Source organism: Fukomys damarensis, unplaced genomic scaffold (assembly GCF_012274545.1).
Source record: "Fukomys damarensis isolate Sample0158 unplaced genomic scaffold, DMR_v1.0_HiC HiC_scaffold_17, whole genome shotgun sequence".
Lineage (NCBI taxonomy): Eukaryota > Metazoa > Chordata > Mammalia > Rodentia > Bathyergidae > Fukomys > Fukomys damarensis.
In genome coordinates this window covers 3,190,392-3,207,496 of record NW_022900929.1, presented here as the reverse complement: position 1 = coordinate 3,207,496, position 17,105 = coordinate 3,190,392, and the positions used below count along the sequence as shown (strand labels likewise).

The 17,105-nt window shown below is 42.7% G+C and overlaps 1 protein-coding gene across 1 annotated transcript in view; it reads left to right on the top strand.

The window, feature by feature from the left end:
- The window catches only part of Gna12 (G protein subunit alpha 12), a gene marked incomplete at its 5' end in the record, with an annotated part of 97,205 nt that overhangs the window by 72,775 nt on the left and 7,325 nt on the right, over nucleotides 1–17,105 (top strand). The window contains one exon of the mRNA XM_010642857.3: nucleotides 15,955–16,005. Within this exon, the coding sequence (XP_010641159.1) occupies nucleotides 15,955–16,005 (51 nt within the window). The remainder of the gene's footprint in view (nucleotides 1–15,954; nucleotides 16,006–17,105) is intronic.

Below are 17,105 nucleotides of genomic sequence, written 5' to 3'. Positions count from 1 at the left end.
GGGTTTTTTTTTTTCTTTTCTAACTTTCAAGAAATAGAGTAGGTCTGGTCTCTCCCTGCCCCCATACCAAGGATCAAACTGAGGCATGGTAGGTACAGCACCACTGAGCTACATCCCCAGCCCTCTAGACCTCTTATATTACAAAGGATTTTAACAGTAAATAAATTTAATAAAAATGACTGGAATGAAACAAAATAGGTTTCTGGTTAGACCCTGTCACTGGGGCATCTCTAGGACAAAAGTGCACGCCCTGCAGCCCAGACACCTCTTCAGGAAGCAGTGGGCATCTCTCTGATCCTGTGCTATGGGGTGGCACCAAGCTGACAGAATGCCACCACCTTTCCAGTCCCCTCGTCCTCTCCAGGTCCTGGGTGCTAGATCCCTGCTTACACTCCCGGGAGTTCACAGGGCCTTTGAAGGGAGCATGCCCAAGCCTGTAGTTCCATTTAGAACCTTACTTGGTTTCCTTTTAATTGGCACTCGGGGTCTGTCTTACTTCCTGCTGCAATTTTGTTAAATAGCTGTGGTTTAATAAAGATGAAAACAGCCGGTAAGAGACTTTATAATTGGAGCTTTCCTGTGCTGAGAGCTTTAAGTTTCTGAAATAGATTCTAGACCTGGGTATTGAGCGACTTGGGAGTTACTCAATGGGAGATAATTAAACTCAGTGTGAGCAAAACAGAAGCATTCTTAAGTAAATAACTGGGTTTTATGGAAACATTTTGTGCAGTTTTTTAAAGTATAAATTCAATGACTTTCAATAAATTTACCAAGTTGTGCAAACATCATCATAAACCCATTTTTAAAACATTTCCATCATCCCAATAAGGTCCCTCCTGCCTATTTACACTTAGCACCTCCCAGCCCCAGACAGTCCCTCAGCTGCCTCTGTCTCTGGACTTCCTGTAAGTGGACTCATCCATAGGTGACCTTTGTGTCTGTCTTCTTTAGTTCAACATAGTATGTTTGAGAGTTACTCGTATTATAGCCTTCATCTTGTATCAGGGTTTATTCATTTTTATTGCTGAATAATAGATATTCCACTGTGTAAAGAGACCACATTTGTTAAAAAATCTGTTCACCAGTTGTGGGATGGGCATTTGAATTATACCCTCTTTTTTGACTACTAAAAATAATGCTGCTGTGGACATTCCTATGAAGCTTTTTTAAATGAAATGTAGTATTTTAATGGCGCTTATACAGCTAAAGCTTTGCTCTTTTGGGGTGATCTTTGTAATAAATACTGTTTATTTTTTCCCTTTCTTTCCTTATCCTCCAACATGACAACATGACATGTGAGAACCAGGTTCTCTTGATAATGGTGTGTTTATGGGCAGTTTAGTAAAGTTCAGTCTTTGGAAAGGACAGTGGGTCTTCCACATAAACATAGGTGTCATTAGGAAGTCTGTGAACAGTGAGCAGAGTGACTTAGCAGTGCTCCCATGTATGTACCCCTCAATTCCTCAAGGTATTGTTCCTTTCAAATTCAGCAGCATTTATTTTGTTTTGTTTATTTATTTTTGTTTTGTAATCTGCTCTTTGGCTTCTCTTTTAAAGAAAACTTCATTGATTAATTTTAGTGTAAATGTGATAAAGAGTCTTATCTTCCCTGACCAGGTAGTAACTGAGCTTTAAGAAACAATATTCTGTGAAATAACCCTAAATTCACTTCTATTTACCGAGCTTGAAAAAATTCAGAAGCATCAAGCAAATTTTCTGAGAAGGTGGAACACATGTTGTTTTGAGAAGTGATTTATTGACACCTTTCAAATGTCCCCTTTGTCCAGGAGGTCCCTGCTGCTCTGGCTGTGGGCGGCTGACAACTCACTTGGCACTCTTCCTGAGCAAACCCCCAGTGTTGTTCCAAGGAGGGTCCCCAGAGCAGCCAAAGCCGTTCCCTGCAGGGCTCACACCCAGGTGCCACTTCACGGCTGGCTCTGGCTCTCAGGGATGGAAACCACTGGGTATATATTCCACATCCTCTTCCTAATGCAGAGAAAAAAAGATGGGGAGTGATCAGGAAGCTTGTTTACCAGTTGAGCTTTGACCTCTGAGTGGATTGAAAATCAGTGTGTCACACATGTAACTTCATCCAAACTCTCATCTGCCGCCTGAGCTGTTTTTGTATTGAAGTAGTCTCCTTTGGGGACAAACCAGGGCCTCAATAAAGAATTTTTGTTCGATATGATTTGTTTTGTAAGGTGATTCTTTTTAAGGCTGAAGTTTACTCATGTGATTTTTTTTTAGAGTAATTAAGAGCAGTTAAAGTACCAAATGTTGAATATGATGGTATGATCCAATAATAATAAGTAACACAGGTACCAGAGATGCCTGCATCCAGGGTCTCCTTTTTGGTGTCTGGCATTGGGAAATATAAATGTTTTCATCGTATCTCTTCACCCAGACATTTTAGATCTTGAAATAATTTCTTTTTGTGTTGAGCTAGCTTTAGCTCGTGGGGCCACTTCCAGCTCAAACACTCCTTGCTGCACACATACACACACATGTCAGAGTTGTACATTTATCCCAGGCCTTGGATTGAGGGAAGTCAGGCAGCTGTTTTGGAGCAGGCCTGACTCCCAGCCAGTCAGTGGGGAGGAGTTCAAACAGGATAGGCGCACTACTTCCATGTTTGCCCCTCATACCCTTCCTCCTATGGGCCACGAGGACATAGTTTTTCTATGAGTTTCCTTTGTCAGCAGCAAATTTGAAAAATGATTTGGGGAGGAGAGAAAGATTTCCAAAGCCTTTCATTGGAGCTCTGGCCCCTGGCCTCCTCTGGTCTGAGCTCAGATTGTTGAGGAGAGTGGGCGTGCTGAGTCAGTGTCCTGCAGCCTGCAGGCCTGTCGGCCATTGTGCCAGCCAGGAGGAACAGCACAAGGGTTCTTTATGAGGAGCAAGGCCCTGGGCAGCCTTAGGAGAGTCTGGGCATCCCTGCCCTCAGCCTCGCCCTGGTACTGTCACAGCCCAGTGCCATCAGGGAGAACTTGCCACCTCCTGCTTGAGAGAGCCTAAAGTGGCCCTGTGTTGCAGTGACTTAGTGTCTGGCAGAGAAAGCTGCTTTGAGCAGCCTGTGGTGAAGAGGACGAGGCGAGTGAGCATCCCACAGGATGGTGCTGTGACTCCTTCCCTTTGGCATGCCTCCAGCTGCGCAGGATGACTTCCATGTGCCTAGTCCTCTCTGCCTCACAGCTCTCTGTGCCCTCTCTGCAGCACTCAGTCTTATCAGGAGTATGACTGCTGCCCTTGTTGGTTTTGTAGTTTAATTTTTAGGGAGTAAACTGCACCTAATGTCTCAGCCTGGTGAGGTATGTAGTTTGGTTGTCATCCTCCCCACTGCCCACCTACCACTCAATACTAAAGATTGAACTCAGAGCCTTTGCACTGAATTACCTCCTCAGCCCTTATTTTTTATTTTGAGACACGGTCTCACTAAACTGCCCAGGCTGAGCTCAGACTTGTAATCCTCCTGCCTCAGCCTTCCAGAGTACCAGGATTAGAGGCCTGCACCATTATGCCCAGCTGTGTGTACTGATGGTAATACTGTCTACCTCTCAAGCCTTTGCACAGTGTAGCTAAGAATTTGGACTAACAGGACTTTTTGACCTTGGCGGAGTTAATTTCTAAGACTTGATTTCTTCAAGAAAATGGGAGTCATGCTGTGTTAGGATTAAATGAGATGCAGTCTGTGAGATGCAGTCATGCAGTGTCTGGACCAGGAGCCATAGTTCGATTAACCAGCTGAGCTGTGGCTTTGCTGAGACCTGGCCACATGCCTCACCTGTGACCTGCAGTGCTTGAGTCCCCCAAGCCTCTCCAAGCAAGGAAACCCATGTTGGCCTTTTCACCCTGAGATCTAGAACCTGCTGGTACTCTAAATCTACAAGTCTTGTTTTCATAAGTTGCTTTGCTTTTTTTGTGGAGGGCTTGGAGCTAGGGGTGGATTGTGGTCAGGTGTGGGCTCGCCACCGCATCAGTAAAAGTGCTCTGCTCCACAGGACCGGACTGTGCACTGATTACCACACGTTGTTTAGATGGGAAACTATGCACTAGATGGGCTGAACTTTAGTGATCTGAAGAGCTGCTTGGTGGTGGTAACTGCTGTCAAGAGTGTGAAAACTTATTGATTGCTGTCTTCATTTTATTTTTTGTTTGAGATGGTCTTGTTACATTGCCCAGCGGGTATTGAATTCACAGGCTCAAGCAGTCCTCCTGCCTCAGCCTTTCAAGTAGCACTCGCCTTTTTATTACAGTGGTACTGATGATTCTTTCATTTTCTAGAAGCCCATTTTGGCAACTATTTATTGCAGTGGGGGTTTTTTTGTTTTTCAGTAAATTCAAGTATATAATCAAAATACAAACTGCTGCAAGCTGTAAAGCAAGTGAAATTTAATTTAAGTTTAGGACTGAGAGGCTTGTTTTGGAAACATTCTCTGTGAGATGAAATTGTTACTGTCCTTAGAAATTAAGTAGATGAGCCGGACATTGTCGCAGACACTTGTCGTTCAGCACTCAGGAGGCTGAGGCAGAGGATCACTGTGAGATTGAGGCCAGCCTGGGCTCCATTGTGAGTTCAGGGCCAGCCCAAACTTCAAAGGGAGACCCTGTCTCAAAAAACCAACCAAACAAAACAAAATTATGTAGATGAAATGGCAGTGGGAGAGCAGTGGCATAGTTCCACAGAGATGGAGGAGGATGTGTCTCTAAACTTTCTCTTTTTGATTGAGCTGACATCAAGTTAAAAAAAAATTGCCAGGTTTTCCTCCTTCCTGTTCTTCCTTCTGTAATGGCTCAAATCTTGTCATCAAACCAGCCATCATGGAACCACATGGCAAAGGTCTGGCAGCGGTGACATGATGCTGCCCTGTAAGGCCACCCTGTGTGATTCCCACCACCATTTAGACTGAAGACACCTCTCAGTCAGGGTTGTTGTTCTGCCTTCACAGAAAAGGAAATTGAGGCCATCCCCACCCTCGCAGTACAGACCTAAGGTTGCTTGGGGTCTGAAATCACCAGGCATCCCAAGAGAAACCACAAGCATTACAGACTGGTGGAGGCAGGAGTAGCCGGGTAAGGTAGGTCCCTGCACCCAGTCCAGAGGAAACTGTGACAAGGACCTGGAGCTGCCTGAGCCACATCTGAAGGGTGAAGTGGAAGCTGGTGCCTCTCCAGGGCAGACCTCGGTTGTGTCCCTGGAGGAAAGATTAGAAATGGCTGTAGCTAAACTTAGCTCCCTGGATTAGCTGCCTGTAGAAGGAAGTGAGGATGGATTTGGAAGGAGGGGGCTGGGAAGACTTAAAGAGACAGTAGCAGGTTTGTGGGTTTGGTGGGGAGTATGAGCCCTTCACAGGCTCTTCTGTAGTGCCGTCGGAGACCATTGACCTGACATCATGCCATTGTCCTTATGCCTTCGGAGGAGAATAAAGTGTGCCTTGTGCCAAGGAGGTGCAAGTGTGCATTGAGCTCCTTTGATTTGCCCTGTGGTCCACAGTGGGCTTCCTGGCATCCTGGCCCAACTGGAGAACAGGTATAGGTAGGGTTGGGCAATAGCCTGCTAGGAATTGATCTAGGAAAACATGACTTCCCTCCTACTTGGAGATCCTGAGCAGTTTTCAGACTCCTCTCTGAATTCATCCCTCCGCATTTGTCCTCCTTCCATGACGTGGAGACAGGGGTAGTAGGAAAACAGCTACCAGGCAGCAGACACACACCTCACCTCACTTAACTTTGCTTTTCTCCAGGTATCACCCTATTTATATATTGCCAACAGAATTCCTTGTATTTTTGTTTTGTTTTGTTTTGTTTTTTACCTTTAGATCAAGGAACTAGTTACAGCCCAGTCCTTTTTATTATTCATTTTGAGAAAGAGCCTTGGAAGTGGCTGAGTGGGCCAGGCTAGGCTCAAATTTGCAGGCTCAGTCTCACAGAGTGCTTGGCTTACAACCATGTGCCACTACACCCTATTCTGTTTTGTAAGTTCTTGTAAGTAAAGAATAGCGTAAAATTTCTGCTACATTTCTATTACATTTTGAGATTCACCATGTTGGTACACACAGCAGGGACCTGCTCATGTTCACCCTTTCCTGTGACCTCTGGTGAGGGGTTGCAGGTGAATGTGGAGATGCACAGTGATGGCTTCTACTTTGGGCTGAGTGATCCTGCCTTAAGGCGGCCATCCACATGTGCTGTCTCTCCAGGGCAGGGGGTTCTAGGTGTGTACTGAGACCCCTGAGACCCTTTCAAGAGCTCTACAGGGTCAAAATAATTTTCACAGTAATACTAAGATGTTGTTTGCCTCTTACCCTCTTTCACTGTGAACATCATCACTGAGAGGCTAGCTAGATGCAGGCTTGGATATTCTTGGTGTTTTAAATGCTCAGTTTTCATCTCTTAAGATGATAATTTTTGCTAGTTTTGGAGCTGTTTTTTGTTTTGTTTTGTTTTCCTCTCTTTGTTTTATTTGGGAACAAGGTAGTAAAACTACAGGGGCTTTCCATAAAAATCTGGAGAGGCCAGGTGCTGACTCATCCCATGCCTTTGGAGCTAGCTAATGAATAATGCTGGTGGGGGAGAGGCTTCTCAGGTGGCTGTTGGGTTTTCAGTGCTTGGAGTCTGTTAATCAGGACCTGGGGTTCATTATCATTGCTATTCTAGCTTTCCTAGATAGGCACAAGACCCTCCACAGAAGTCAGGAAATCGCTAAACTGTCAAAGACAAAAATATCTAAGCTAGCAATAAGAGTCAGCTCTGAAAAAAATCACATTTCACTTACTCAGCAGATGGTACCTTTGAAGTGCAGGGGACTCCCAGGGTTGAGGGTGCACACAAGAGGTTCATACTATCTCCTGTAGTTCATAATTTTTTACCCTAAGAAACTACTAGTTTTCTGTTGCTGCATATTTGATGTGTCCATCACCATGTGTGGTCAAGAGCCTGGTGCCTGGGGTTGGCTGGGCCCTCTGCTCTCAGGGTGTCACAGACCCAATATGGTATCATCTGGTGCTGCATTCTCATCTCGGCATTACTGTCCTCTCCATGCTCACTGACTGACAGGATTCATTTTCTTGTGGTTCTATGATTGATGTCTCCATTTTCTTTGTAGCTGCAAAGCCCACTCTGGGCTCTAAAGGCTGCCTTCAGACCCGTGTCATCTGCCCTCTCACAGACATGACTTTCTACTTTCCTGCAGGCCAGCAAGAAAGGCCTTCTTAAGAATCACATGATTAGATCAGGCCCACCAAGATTACCTCCCAGAACTGGCTCGAAGCAGCCCAACTGCAGGAAGATGTCCCACAACACCTGCAGGGTCCTCCCACAGAGGGAAAGAACGATACCAGCGTGTATGTCACTAAGGCTCTTCATGGCATTCAGGCAGCAGAGAAATTTTTTCCTTACTGAAAATTACAAAGGTGTTCTGTTAGAAAATCTGTAGTTCATTTGTACACTTAGATCTGGGACCCAGCTTGAATTAGTTCAGTGTATGATGTGGTCAAGGTCAGTGTTCTCTTGTTGTTTTGCCCCCACAGATCTCCAGTTTCTCAGCACTATTTCCTTTCTAAGTTGAGTTGCCCTGACAACTTTTCAAAACTCAGTTGGTAGATGTCTGGGCCACTTTCTGGCCTGTTGCTCCTATTCAGTTGATCTGTATGTCTTTTCTTCTGCCAGTACCAAGCTCTCACTTCACGGCAAGTTTTAAAATGAGGTCTAGTAAAAACTTTGTTCTTTTGCAGAATTGAGTTATTTTGTGTCACTTTAGAAAAATATATTTTAACCCAAGCTTGTCAGAACACCTACCAAGATTTTCCTTCGGATTGTAGTAGTAAATTGATTTTAGAAGGGTTGGTCCCTTCCACTGGTGGCTTTCAGTTCATCAGCATGAAATATCACATCAATTATTTAGATTTTGAATTGTTCGCATAAGTGTCCAGTAGTTTCAGTGGAGGTTTTTCACACTTAAAAAAAAAAAAATCCTGTGTTAGCTAATGCAGTAAGGCCTCAGCCTTATAGGAAATCTAAAGCACAGATTTGAGAAGGGGAAACGAAACTGTTCCTGTGGACAGACGAGATGGAAAACCCCAAGGAGCCCGCCAAGAAAGCTGTAGACCAGTAAGTTAATTTAGCAAGGTTTTTAAAGGGGATATGAGATCTTATCTTGCTTATTTTTCTGGTTGCTGAGACAAAATAACCAACATGCAAAGTAAAAGGAGGAAAGGTTTATTTTAGCTCACAGTTTGTAGAGGTTTTAGTTCAGTCATCTGGCTCCAAGGCAGGGTGGCATGACAGAAAGGCATCACAGAGGAGAAACAGTTCATGGTGTGGCAGCCAGAAGGCAGAAAGCCTGCCTTCCCTCTCTCCCCTTATATTCCATCAGGCTGTAAGCCTATTGATGCCATTTACACCCAGGGTAGGGCTTCCATTGTCCATACCCAGAAATATGCTAAAGCCATTTAGTTACCAACACCCTTAATCCTAGTATCACATACCCTAGGTCTAGCCACCTCCAAAAGGTCCCACATAAGAGCACATGAGATGGTTAGACATTTAGATATAAGTCATAACATTCCACCCCTGTCCTCCAAAAGACTCCTGTACATCCCTTTATGCCAAGGGCATTTAGTCCATCTCTAAGAGTTGCCAAAGTCCTAACAGTTTCAGCATTGCTAAAAAGTCTAAAATCTACTCTGAGATTTAAGCCAAACTCTTACCTGCAAGCCCCTATACAAATGAAAAGAAAGTTAAACACTTCCAACATATAATGGTACAAAATAAGCATTCCCATTCCAAAAGGTACATACAGGGGAATAGAAAGGAATGGAGGCAAATCAAGTCCAAAATCCAGCAGGGCAAACATTAAATCCCATAGTTTCAAGTCCAGCATCACTGGCAATCTGTGGCAAGTTGTGAACTCCAATGGCTTGGGTAGCTCTACCCCTATGGCATTGCCGGTGGTTATAGCTCCCATAGCTTCTCTCTTTTGCTTACTTCTTGCAACTTTCTTCAGATGATCCACATTTCTGGCTTCTCCATCCTTCTGGAGTCTCCATTCTGTCTTTAGCCTCACACTCACAACTTCACAAACTGCTCTCTCAGGTCCACACTGGCTGGCCTCTGAAGCCTTTTTCTGAAATCTGGGTGGAAGCCTTATTGACCCCACAACTGTTGTATTCTGTATACACCTAAAACCAGTACCACAGGGATGATACCAGAGTCTACCAGCAGCTGGAGCAGTAGCCAGGCTTCCTTTTCTCTTGGATGTAGAGGTTAAAGTCTGGATTGCTGAGGGCTACGAACCAAATCTGAAGGAACAAATTCTCTAGGCCACCACCATTCTGGAACATCATGCTCTCGGGCTCTCTTCTTAAAGCAGAGTCTTTCACCTTTGCAGTTTTGAAGCTGTAAAGACTGGAGTCCTGATGGTTCTTACGATGTCCTTGGGCCTTTTCTATTGTTCTGTTCTTAGCAACCAAGTTCTTCTTTGCTCCATCTTTGTAGTCTGTAACTTCACTAGACTTTCCTTTTTGGCCAAACTGAAAACTTTTAAAATCATTCTTCTGGGCCATTTGCTCTTGATTCTCAACATAGATCTGGCTAAAAGACCCCAGCAGTAGCCATGCCACACTGCCTCAACATTCACATTGAAATTCCTTTTGCCAGATTAATTGGTCCACCAGCCTTAATCTCAGTCTCAAGCACAGTCTCTGGTTAAGAGCAAAATGCAGACAAATTTTCTCCTAACACATAGCGCCCATGGTCTGGAATCCAACAGCCAGTGCAGTCCTTGTTTCTTACTGAAACATCCTGAGCCTGGTGTTTACCAGATGCATTTCTATCAGCATTCTGGTCTTCTGAGCACTGACTAGAATGTTCAATCAAGTTCAGTTTACAGCATTCTAGGACTGCTCCTGCTGGCATCTCCAAACCTTTCCAAACTCTTCTCATAAGCCAGTTCCAAAGGTTCCTGAACCACATAGTCAGGTACAGTCACAGCAATGACCCCCTTCTCTGGTAACAAAATCTGCCTTAGTGACTTTTATATTTGCTGAGATAAAATACAGTGGTACCTTGAATTACAAATTTAATTCTTTCCATGATTCTGATTGCAGAATTCATTCCATGATTCTGGTTGTCCCACTTAATGAGTAGAAGTACATGAGGCTTTGGGAGGACATCTAGATATAAGCCATAGCAGATCTATATACAAAAAATAAGTTTTATATCTATGTACTATTAAACATATGGAAACAGAAATTTCAAATTCCACTGCACTAAAAGTTGCTTTAAAAATGAAATATTTTGGTGTAAATTTAGTAAAACATGTACAAGACTTGTGTAATGAAAACTATAAAATACTCATTAAAGAAATCAGAGACAGGAAAGTGACCAGGAGAAGGGACCGTAAAAATGATCTAGGTTCAATATGTGTATGTACAAATTCCCCAAGATGAATGTAATTACTATTTATCACAAATATACACTTAATTTTTAAAAACTTAAATCAGATTACCTGATGGAGAGGCAAGTATACTCTTAATAAAACTTTTTCTTTAAAAAAAATCAGATGATGTACATGATGGGGAAACACACTGCACTGTGTTCATGGATTGGAAAAGTCAGTGTTGTGAAGAGGTCACATCTTCTCAAACTGTGGTGCAGATTCAGTTATTCATACCAAAATCTCTCCAGGTCTGTAGATACAGACATGAATATGCTAAAATTTATAAGGGAGGAGATGCCTAAGGGCATAGCTTACTGTGGAAGCACTTGTCTAGCATGCCTGAGGTATTGGGTTCCAGCCTCAGCATCACACACAGTTTCTAGTTTTGATATTGTACTGTACTTTTATGAGGTATAACCCTGGAAAAATAGGTGACAAGTACATGAGACCATTGTGTATGATCTTTGCAACTTCTTGTGTGTCTATAACTATAACTACACAATTTGTAGCAAATAAAAAAGTTACTCCTGTGGGAGTGCAGGCTAGGGCAACCACTGTGGAAACCAATATGGAGATACCACAAACAACTAGGATTAGAGGTCCCATTTGACCCAGCTATCCTTGTGCTGGGTATCTTCCCAAAAGTATTAACAGAATCATACCACAGTGATATTTGCACACCCATGTTAATAGCAGCACAGTTTGAAATAGCTAAAACTTGGAAAAAGCCCAATTTCCCATCAGCTGGAGACTGGATAAAGAAGATATGGGTTTGTTTGTTTGTTTGTTTGTTTATAAATGGAGTACTACTCAGCCATAAAGAACGAGAAACTAGAGATATTTATAGCTAAATGGATGCACCTTGAGGCCATACTCTTAAGTGAAATAAATAGAACACATGTGTAAATACCAAACAATTTCTCCGGAGTGAAAAACTAAAGGTATAAATAAGGATCAAAATGTATAATTATTGATAATGTGAAATAGGAAGAAAAGGTCCAAAAGGAAAGGGGAAGTGGGATGAGTGGGAGAAAGGAAAGAAGGGAGTGGAATTAATATGAGAAAATGAAAAAATGGAAACAAAGTCTTTGTAAATAAGGAGGGGAAATAAGGAATGGGGAAAAATACAAATCAAGATAGATTATGTAAAGGTACAAATTTCCAGTGACAAGTGTCATTATATCATATACCTAAAATATATCAATAAACTTAATGAAAAATTTTTTAAAAAATAAGTTATCCCTAGTGCCAGGGATTTGGTTCAGTGGCACCGCACCTGCCTCTCAAGAACAGGGTCCTGAGTTCAATCCCCAGTACAAAATAAAAAGTTATCCCTAAACATTTTGTTTCTTGGTGGTGTTATAAATTGAATTGCTAATTTTTTTTGTTGTTTTTACTACAAGTATAAAAAACACTCTTTTGTACATTGACCTTGTATCATCTTCTGAATTTGCTAAACTCACCTACTGGTTCTATCACTAGCTCTTTTATAGATTCCTTAGGACTTTTTATTTGAGCAGTTGTGAGGCCTGCAAATTCAATTTCATGTCTTGCTTCCCAGTCCCCCCCACTTGCTTTGTGAGTGTGCCCGCCTGCTGTGTGTGTGCCAGACAGCTGTCTCACAGCTCTGCACCCGTGGATGCCCTTGTAGTGTTGGCCAGAGCTGTACAGTGGGCACCTTTGTCTTCCCCAGCGTTAGGGGGAGGCATCCCACACTTCATCATTCACTACATGTTAATTGAAGGTATTTTGCAGCTGTCCTTCACCAGGCTATTTGTTAGTTCTCTGTGGGAGTTTTTTGTTTTTGTTTTTGTTTTTTTGTTTTTTGTTTTTTGTTTTTTGAGACAGGGTCTCATTATGTAGTTGAGACTGACTTGGAACTCACTATGTAGCCCAGGCTGGTCTTGAACTCACAGTGATCCTCCTGCCTCAGCCTCCGAGTGCTGGGATTACAGGCATGCACCACCACGCCCAGCCCTCAATGGGAGTTTTCAACCTTGAATGTACATCAGTGTTTTCAAGTGCCTTTTTTATGAACTTATTAAACTGTTCATATGTCCTTTCTTCCTTGTTAGAATAGTGTTCATATTTTATGTTATTGATGTACTCTCCTTTATATTGCTGGGATGGATTTGCTAAGGATTCACTAAGGATATTATGCTCAAGAGAGATATTGGAATGCAATTTACCTTTTTCAGTAATGTCCTTGTCAGTTTGGTATCAGGGTTATGCTGGCCTAATAAAAGATGGTGGAAATTCTCTTCTTTGATTTTCTGAAACCATTTGCATAAGATTAGTGTTATTTTTTCTTTGAGTGTTTGATAGGATTCACCAGGAAACTAGGCCTGAAGTTTTCTTTTTGGGAATTTTTTTTTTTTTAATAAGAAATTCACTTTTTTACCATGATATAGGACTATTCAGATTTTCTGTTTCCTGCAGTGTCACTTTTGATAGGTTAAATTTTAAAAGCAGTTTGTCAGCTTTATGGAAGATATACAGCCTGTCAGCATCAAGCTGGTCATGCCCTGCTCTCATGTTTACTGAGGGCTGGTGGGATCTGTGGAGAACCTTCATCCAATCCTCCGGATTTCCCTCTTTCTCACTGGGGAAGGTTGCCCCTGTTGTTGACTTGTTTGAGGAGCCAGCTTTTGTTTTTCCTTTCTTCCATTTCATGGGTATCTGGTCCTAACTTGTCATCTCTTCCTTCTGCTTACCTTGGGTCTGTCTTGCTCTTCTTCTTTAAGCCCTTTGAGGTAAAACCTTTAGATCGTTTATCTATCCTAACAAAAACATCTAAAAATACAGATTTTTCCTCTAAGGACTGCAGTAGCCACATCTCAGAAATTTTGATGTTACTATTTTTGTTAAGCTCACAGTATTTTCTGATTTACTTTGCGATTCCCTCTTGCAGGGTGTTTCTCTCTTGGAGTTCCTCACTCTCCTGCTTACATTTTCATCTTTTCAGGCATGTTGTCCCCTTCCTCCATTAGCATTCTTAACATATTTATCACAGCTATTTCAAATTCCCAATCTGATCATTCTAATCCTCTGCCACATATGAATCTTTTTCTGATGCTTGCTTTATCTCTTCAAGCTATAGAGTTTTGTTATTGTTGTTGTTTTTCTTTTGTCTTCTAACATGGCTCTAATATTTCATGAAAGCTGCATAGAACATACCAGTTGCTGGCTCTAGTAATACCTTCTCCTACTAAGCTGTAGTTCTCTGTGTTTGCCTACCTGTCTTTCCAGTTTGGGGGCAGCAGTTTGCTTTGTGACCTCAGTTCTCTGATGTACTTAAATTGTTGATTCTGTTCAAGGTTTTTTTTTGTTTTTTTTTGTTTTTCTTCTTATGAAAGAGAATGTGATGAGTCGCTTTTCCATCGCTGGGACAAAATACCTGACATCCCCACCTTAAGAAGGAGAGGTTTATTTGGTTCTAGTTTCAGAGGGTTCAGTGCATGGTTGGCTGGTTCTAAGGCAGTATAACTCTAAATCACTTATGTGCATTCAAAGAACTAAAACAAGCTGAGATAGTGGGCCATTTTGGTGGAGACAGACAAAAATTTTCCTGTATTAACATCTGATACGTTTTAAAGTATAATTAGAAGACACTGATTGCAAACTCAGTAGAGATATTTAAATTCAAACTGTGGAAATACTCTATCAAAATACTTTGTATTTACCTTTATCCTTATGTCCTCTGAGGCCAAATTTTTTTGTTTTACTTGTGCCCAAGTCTCTTCATATCTTGTGGTGGCAAGAACATTGGCTATAGCCAATGTGTGATCCCCGGTGAGAGAGAGAGAACATTGACTATGGCTTCTGCATTGCTGTGACTTTGCGGGGGGTGCCAGGAATTAAACTTGGGACCTTGCACTTGCAAGGCAGCAGAACCACTGCATTAAATCCCTGGCCCCTGCTGTGACTTAAGGTCTAACCAGCTAAAAACCCTGCTGGAAGAGCTGTCCCTGCGAGCCTGCCTGCAGAACATGCTGGACAGCATGTGAGGGACATGCTATGATGCTTGGTGAGCTTTCATGACCATCTCCAGGCCCTGGGCGAAAGGCAGGAGGTGGCATCTCGGGGAAGGAAGACTTCCTAAGTCAGGTGTGCTACATTTTCCCCCACCAACTGCTTCCTGCCTATGTGGGAAACAGGCAGCTGTGCCAATGCAGAAGGCTCTGAGCCACTGGCAGAAAGGGCCACACTCCCCCACTGTTCCTCACATGAAAGGATTTGTGCACAGGGAAAGAGAGGCTCGGGGGTCAGTTGGCCATACTGTGGAGCCTGGGAAGATGAGGACTCCATCCCGGGCTTCGTTCCTTTACCCACTGCAGGGCAAGGCCCTGCCAAAGAAGCCCATGCTCGACATAAGGAGGAAACCGCCTTGCTGATTAGTGTCCATGCTGGAAGGGGAGAAATGTCTGTGTGTTTTCATTCCCCTAGACAGAATCATCCCCAAGGCCTTCATTCCAGAGTAGGAAGGCTGGCCCTTCAACTCAAGGAATTTGCTCTTCATTTCTTCCTTTGGGCCATCTGGGAAATAGAGGGGATAGACTTACCCAGGGTTAGTAGTTTCTGTCACTCCATGTCCTCTTTCCTATGAAATCACAAGCTATAATCTGGTGCCCTTACTAATAATCTTAGAAATCTCTAACTGTGTCTGTGGCCTGGCTTCTGTCCATGTATGTGAGAAGGTACATTTTGACTTGTTCTACAAATACCTGTGATGGTCACTCTTAAGAGCAGCCTCATTGGAATCCATCTTTCAGAGTAAGGTCCCAGAGTGGTCTCTTATGGAGCAGCATCCCTTGCCCTGTGTGGGAGTTACTGTCCAGCACCCTGCTTTCCATGGAGAACTTTTGCTTTCCTGCACACCTGTCTGCCCCTATACTTGGCTCCATGTAAGGTGACATTCGAGGCCCTCAGAACTCCTCACACCCTATGAGTGCACGAAGTCATTCATTTCCTAAAGCAGGATCATGAATGACCCTGAAAGAGCCTCTCTGGCTGTGCAATGTAGCTCTGTATGTGTCGATATTTAGTCTAGGAGGAAGCCTGGTCAGTCCACCACACATGCAAATGAAAGATCCTTCTTGTTCTGTACTGTAAATCAGATCATAAGTATGTGAAGTCATAATGGAGCACATCTAGAAATTGGGAAATAAGTGGATTTTTCCACTTTTCAGGATTTATGATCTTTAAAGCCATTGTCCAGTGTCCTTGTTCTGGCCCTGTTCTTCCCTGGTGCCCAGCACGGAATAGGCCAGCACCTTCCAGGGATCAGGTTGTAGCAAGCCAGCTTTGAGAAAGATAGTCAGATTTTGAATCTTGGGGTTGGAGCTAGAGAAACAACATTGTTTTTAAAACTTTTTAATTTTAAAAATTACATGTGCACTCTGTCTTTTTACTTTGCTTTCCTGTTTCCATAGCAAAATAGGTCTGCTATTGCCCTACTCAGTCCTTTTAATCAGATCCTTAATCCAAACTGAGTGTCGAATGTTTTTTCTCTGTGACAGGGTGAATCAGTAAAGTACTTCCTGGATAACTTGGACCGGATTGGCCAGCTGGTGAGTAACACTCCCCTTCTCCCTGTCTGAGATCCAGGGTTAAAAAACCTTTGTGTTGATACCAAAGCAAGCAGTCAGAGCTCTGGCTATACTAATGAGACAGTGTGTTTATTCCAGCTCCCCCAAACTATAATGTCATGCTCTTGCTTGAATCTCTACTTTGTCTAAGGTAGAGGAAAGAAATTGCGCTATGGTGCTGGGATGGTGGCACACACCTGTAATCCCAGCACTCGAGAGGCTGGGGCAGGAGGATGACTACTTGGCAGCCTGAAGCTGGTTTAACCTGAAGGTCAGTAGAAAAAAAAAAAAAAAAAAAAAAAAAAAAAAAAAGATATAAAATGGAGTACTACTCGCCATAAAGACAATAATCTAGAGTCATTTATAGGAAAATGGTGGATACATATTGAGGATATACTCAAGTGAAATAAATAGAACACAAGTATAAATACTGAAATAATTTATCTGGTGTGAAAAACTAAAAGTGTAAATAGGGTTCAAATTGTATAATTGATAATGTGAAATAGGAAAAAAAAAGGTTAAAGAAGTAAGGGAAGTGGGAAGGGTAGGGGAAAGGAAAGAAGAATAGAAAAAATAGGAGAAAAGGGAAAAAATGGAAACAAAGTCATTGTAAATAGGGAGGAGTGGAGTGGGTGAAGGGAGGGCAGGGGTATGGAGAAAAAAGAAGAATAAAGATCTGTCATGTAAAGGTACAAGATCCCAGTGATGAATGCAACTGTAGTGTATACCTTAAAAGTACCAATAAACTCAATGGGAAAGAAAAAAAAGAAATTGCTCTGTGAGGACTTCCCCCAAGTCACTGTGAGGGGACAGAGGAGTCCTTATATCAAAGGAGGGTTTCCTGCAACTTGTTCCTAATGAAAAAGTCAAGCAAATCCAAAAAGAAGCCGTATAGCACACCCCAAGTGCAGTGAGGATCACTTGTGCCCTGCTGACCCCCAAAGACAGACCCAGCATCACACTCTCTCAACACTGATATTCTGGAGCATATCGCTAAAAGTTGAGACTCATAACCATAATAACCCTGAGCTCCTGAAAAACTAGCAACGCTTCTTTCCTGTCAACCAATATCCAGTTCTGAG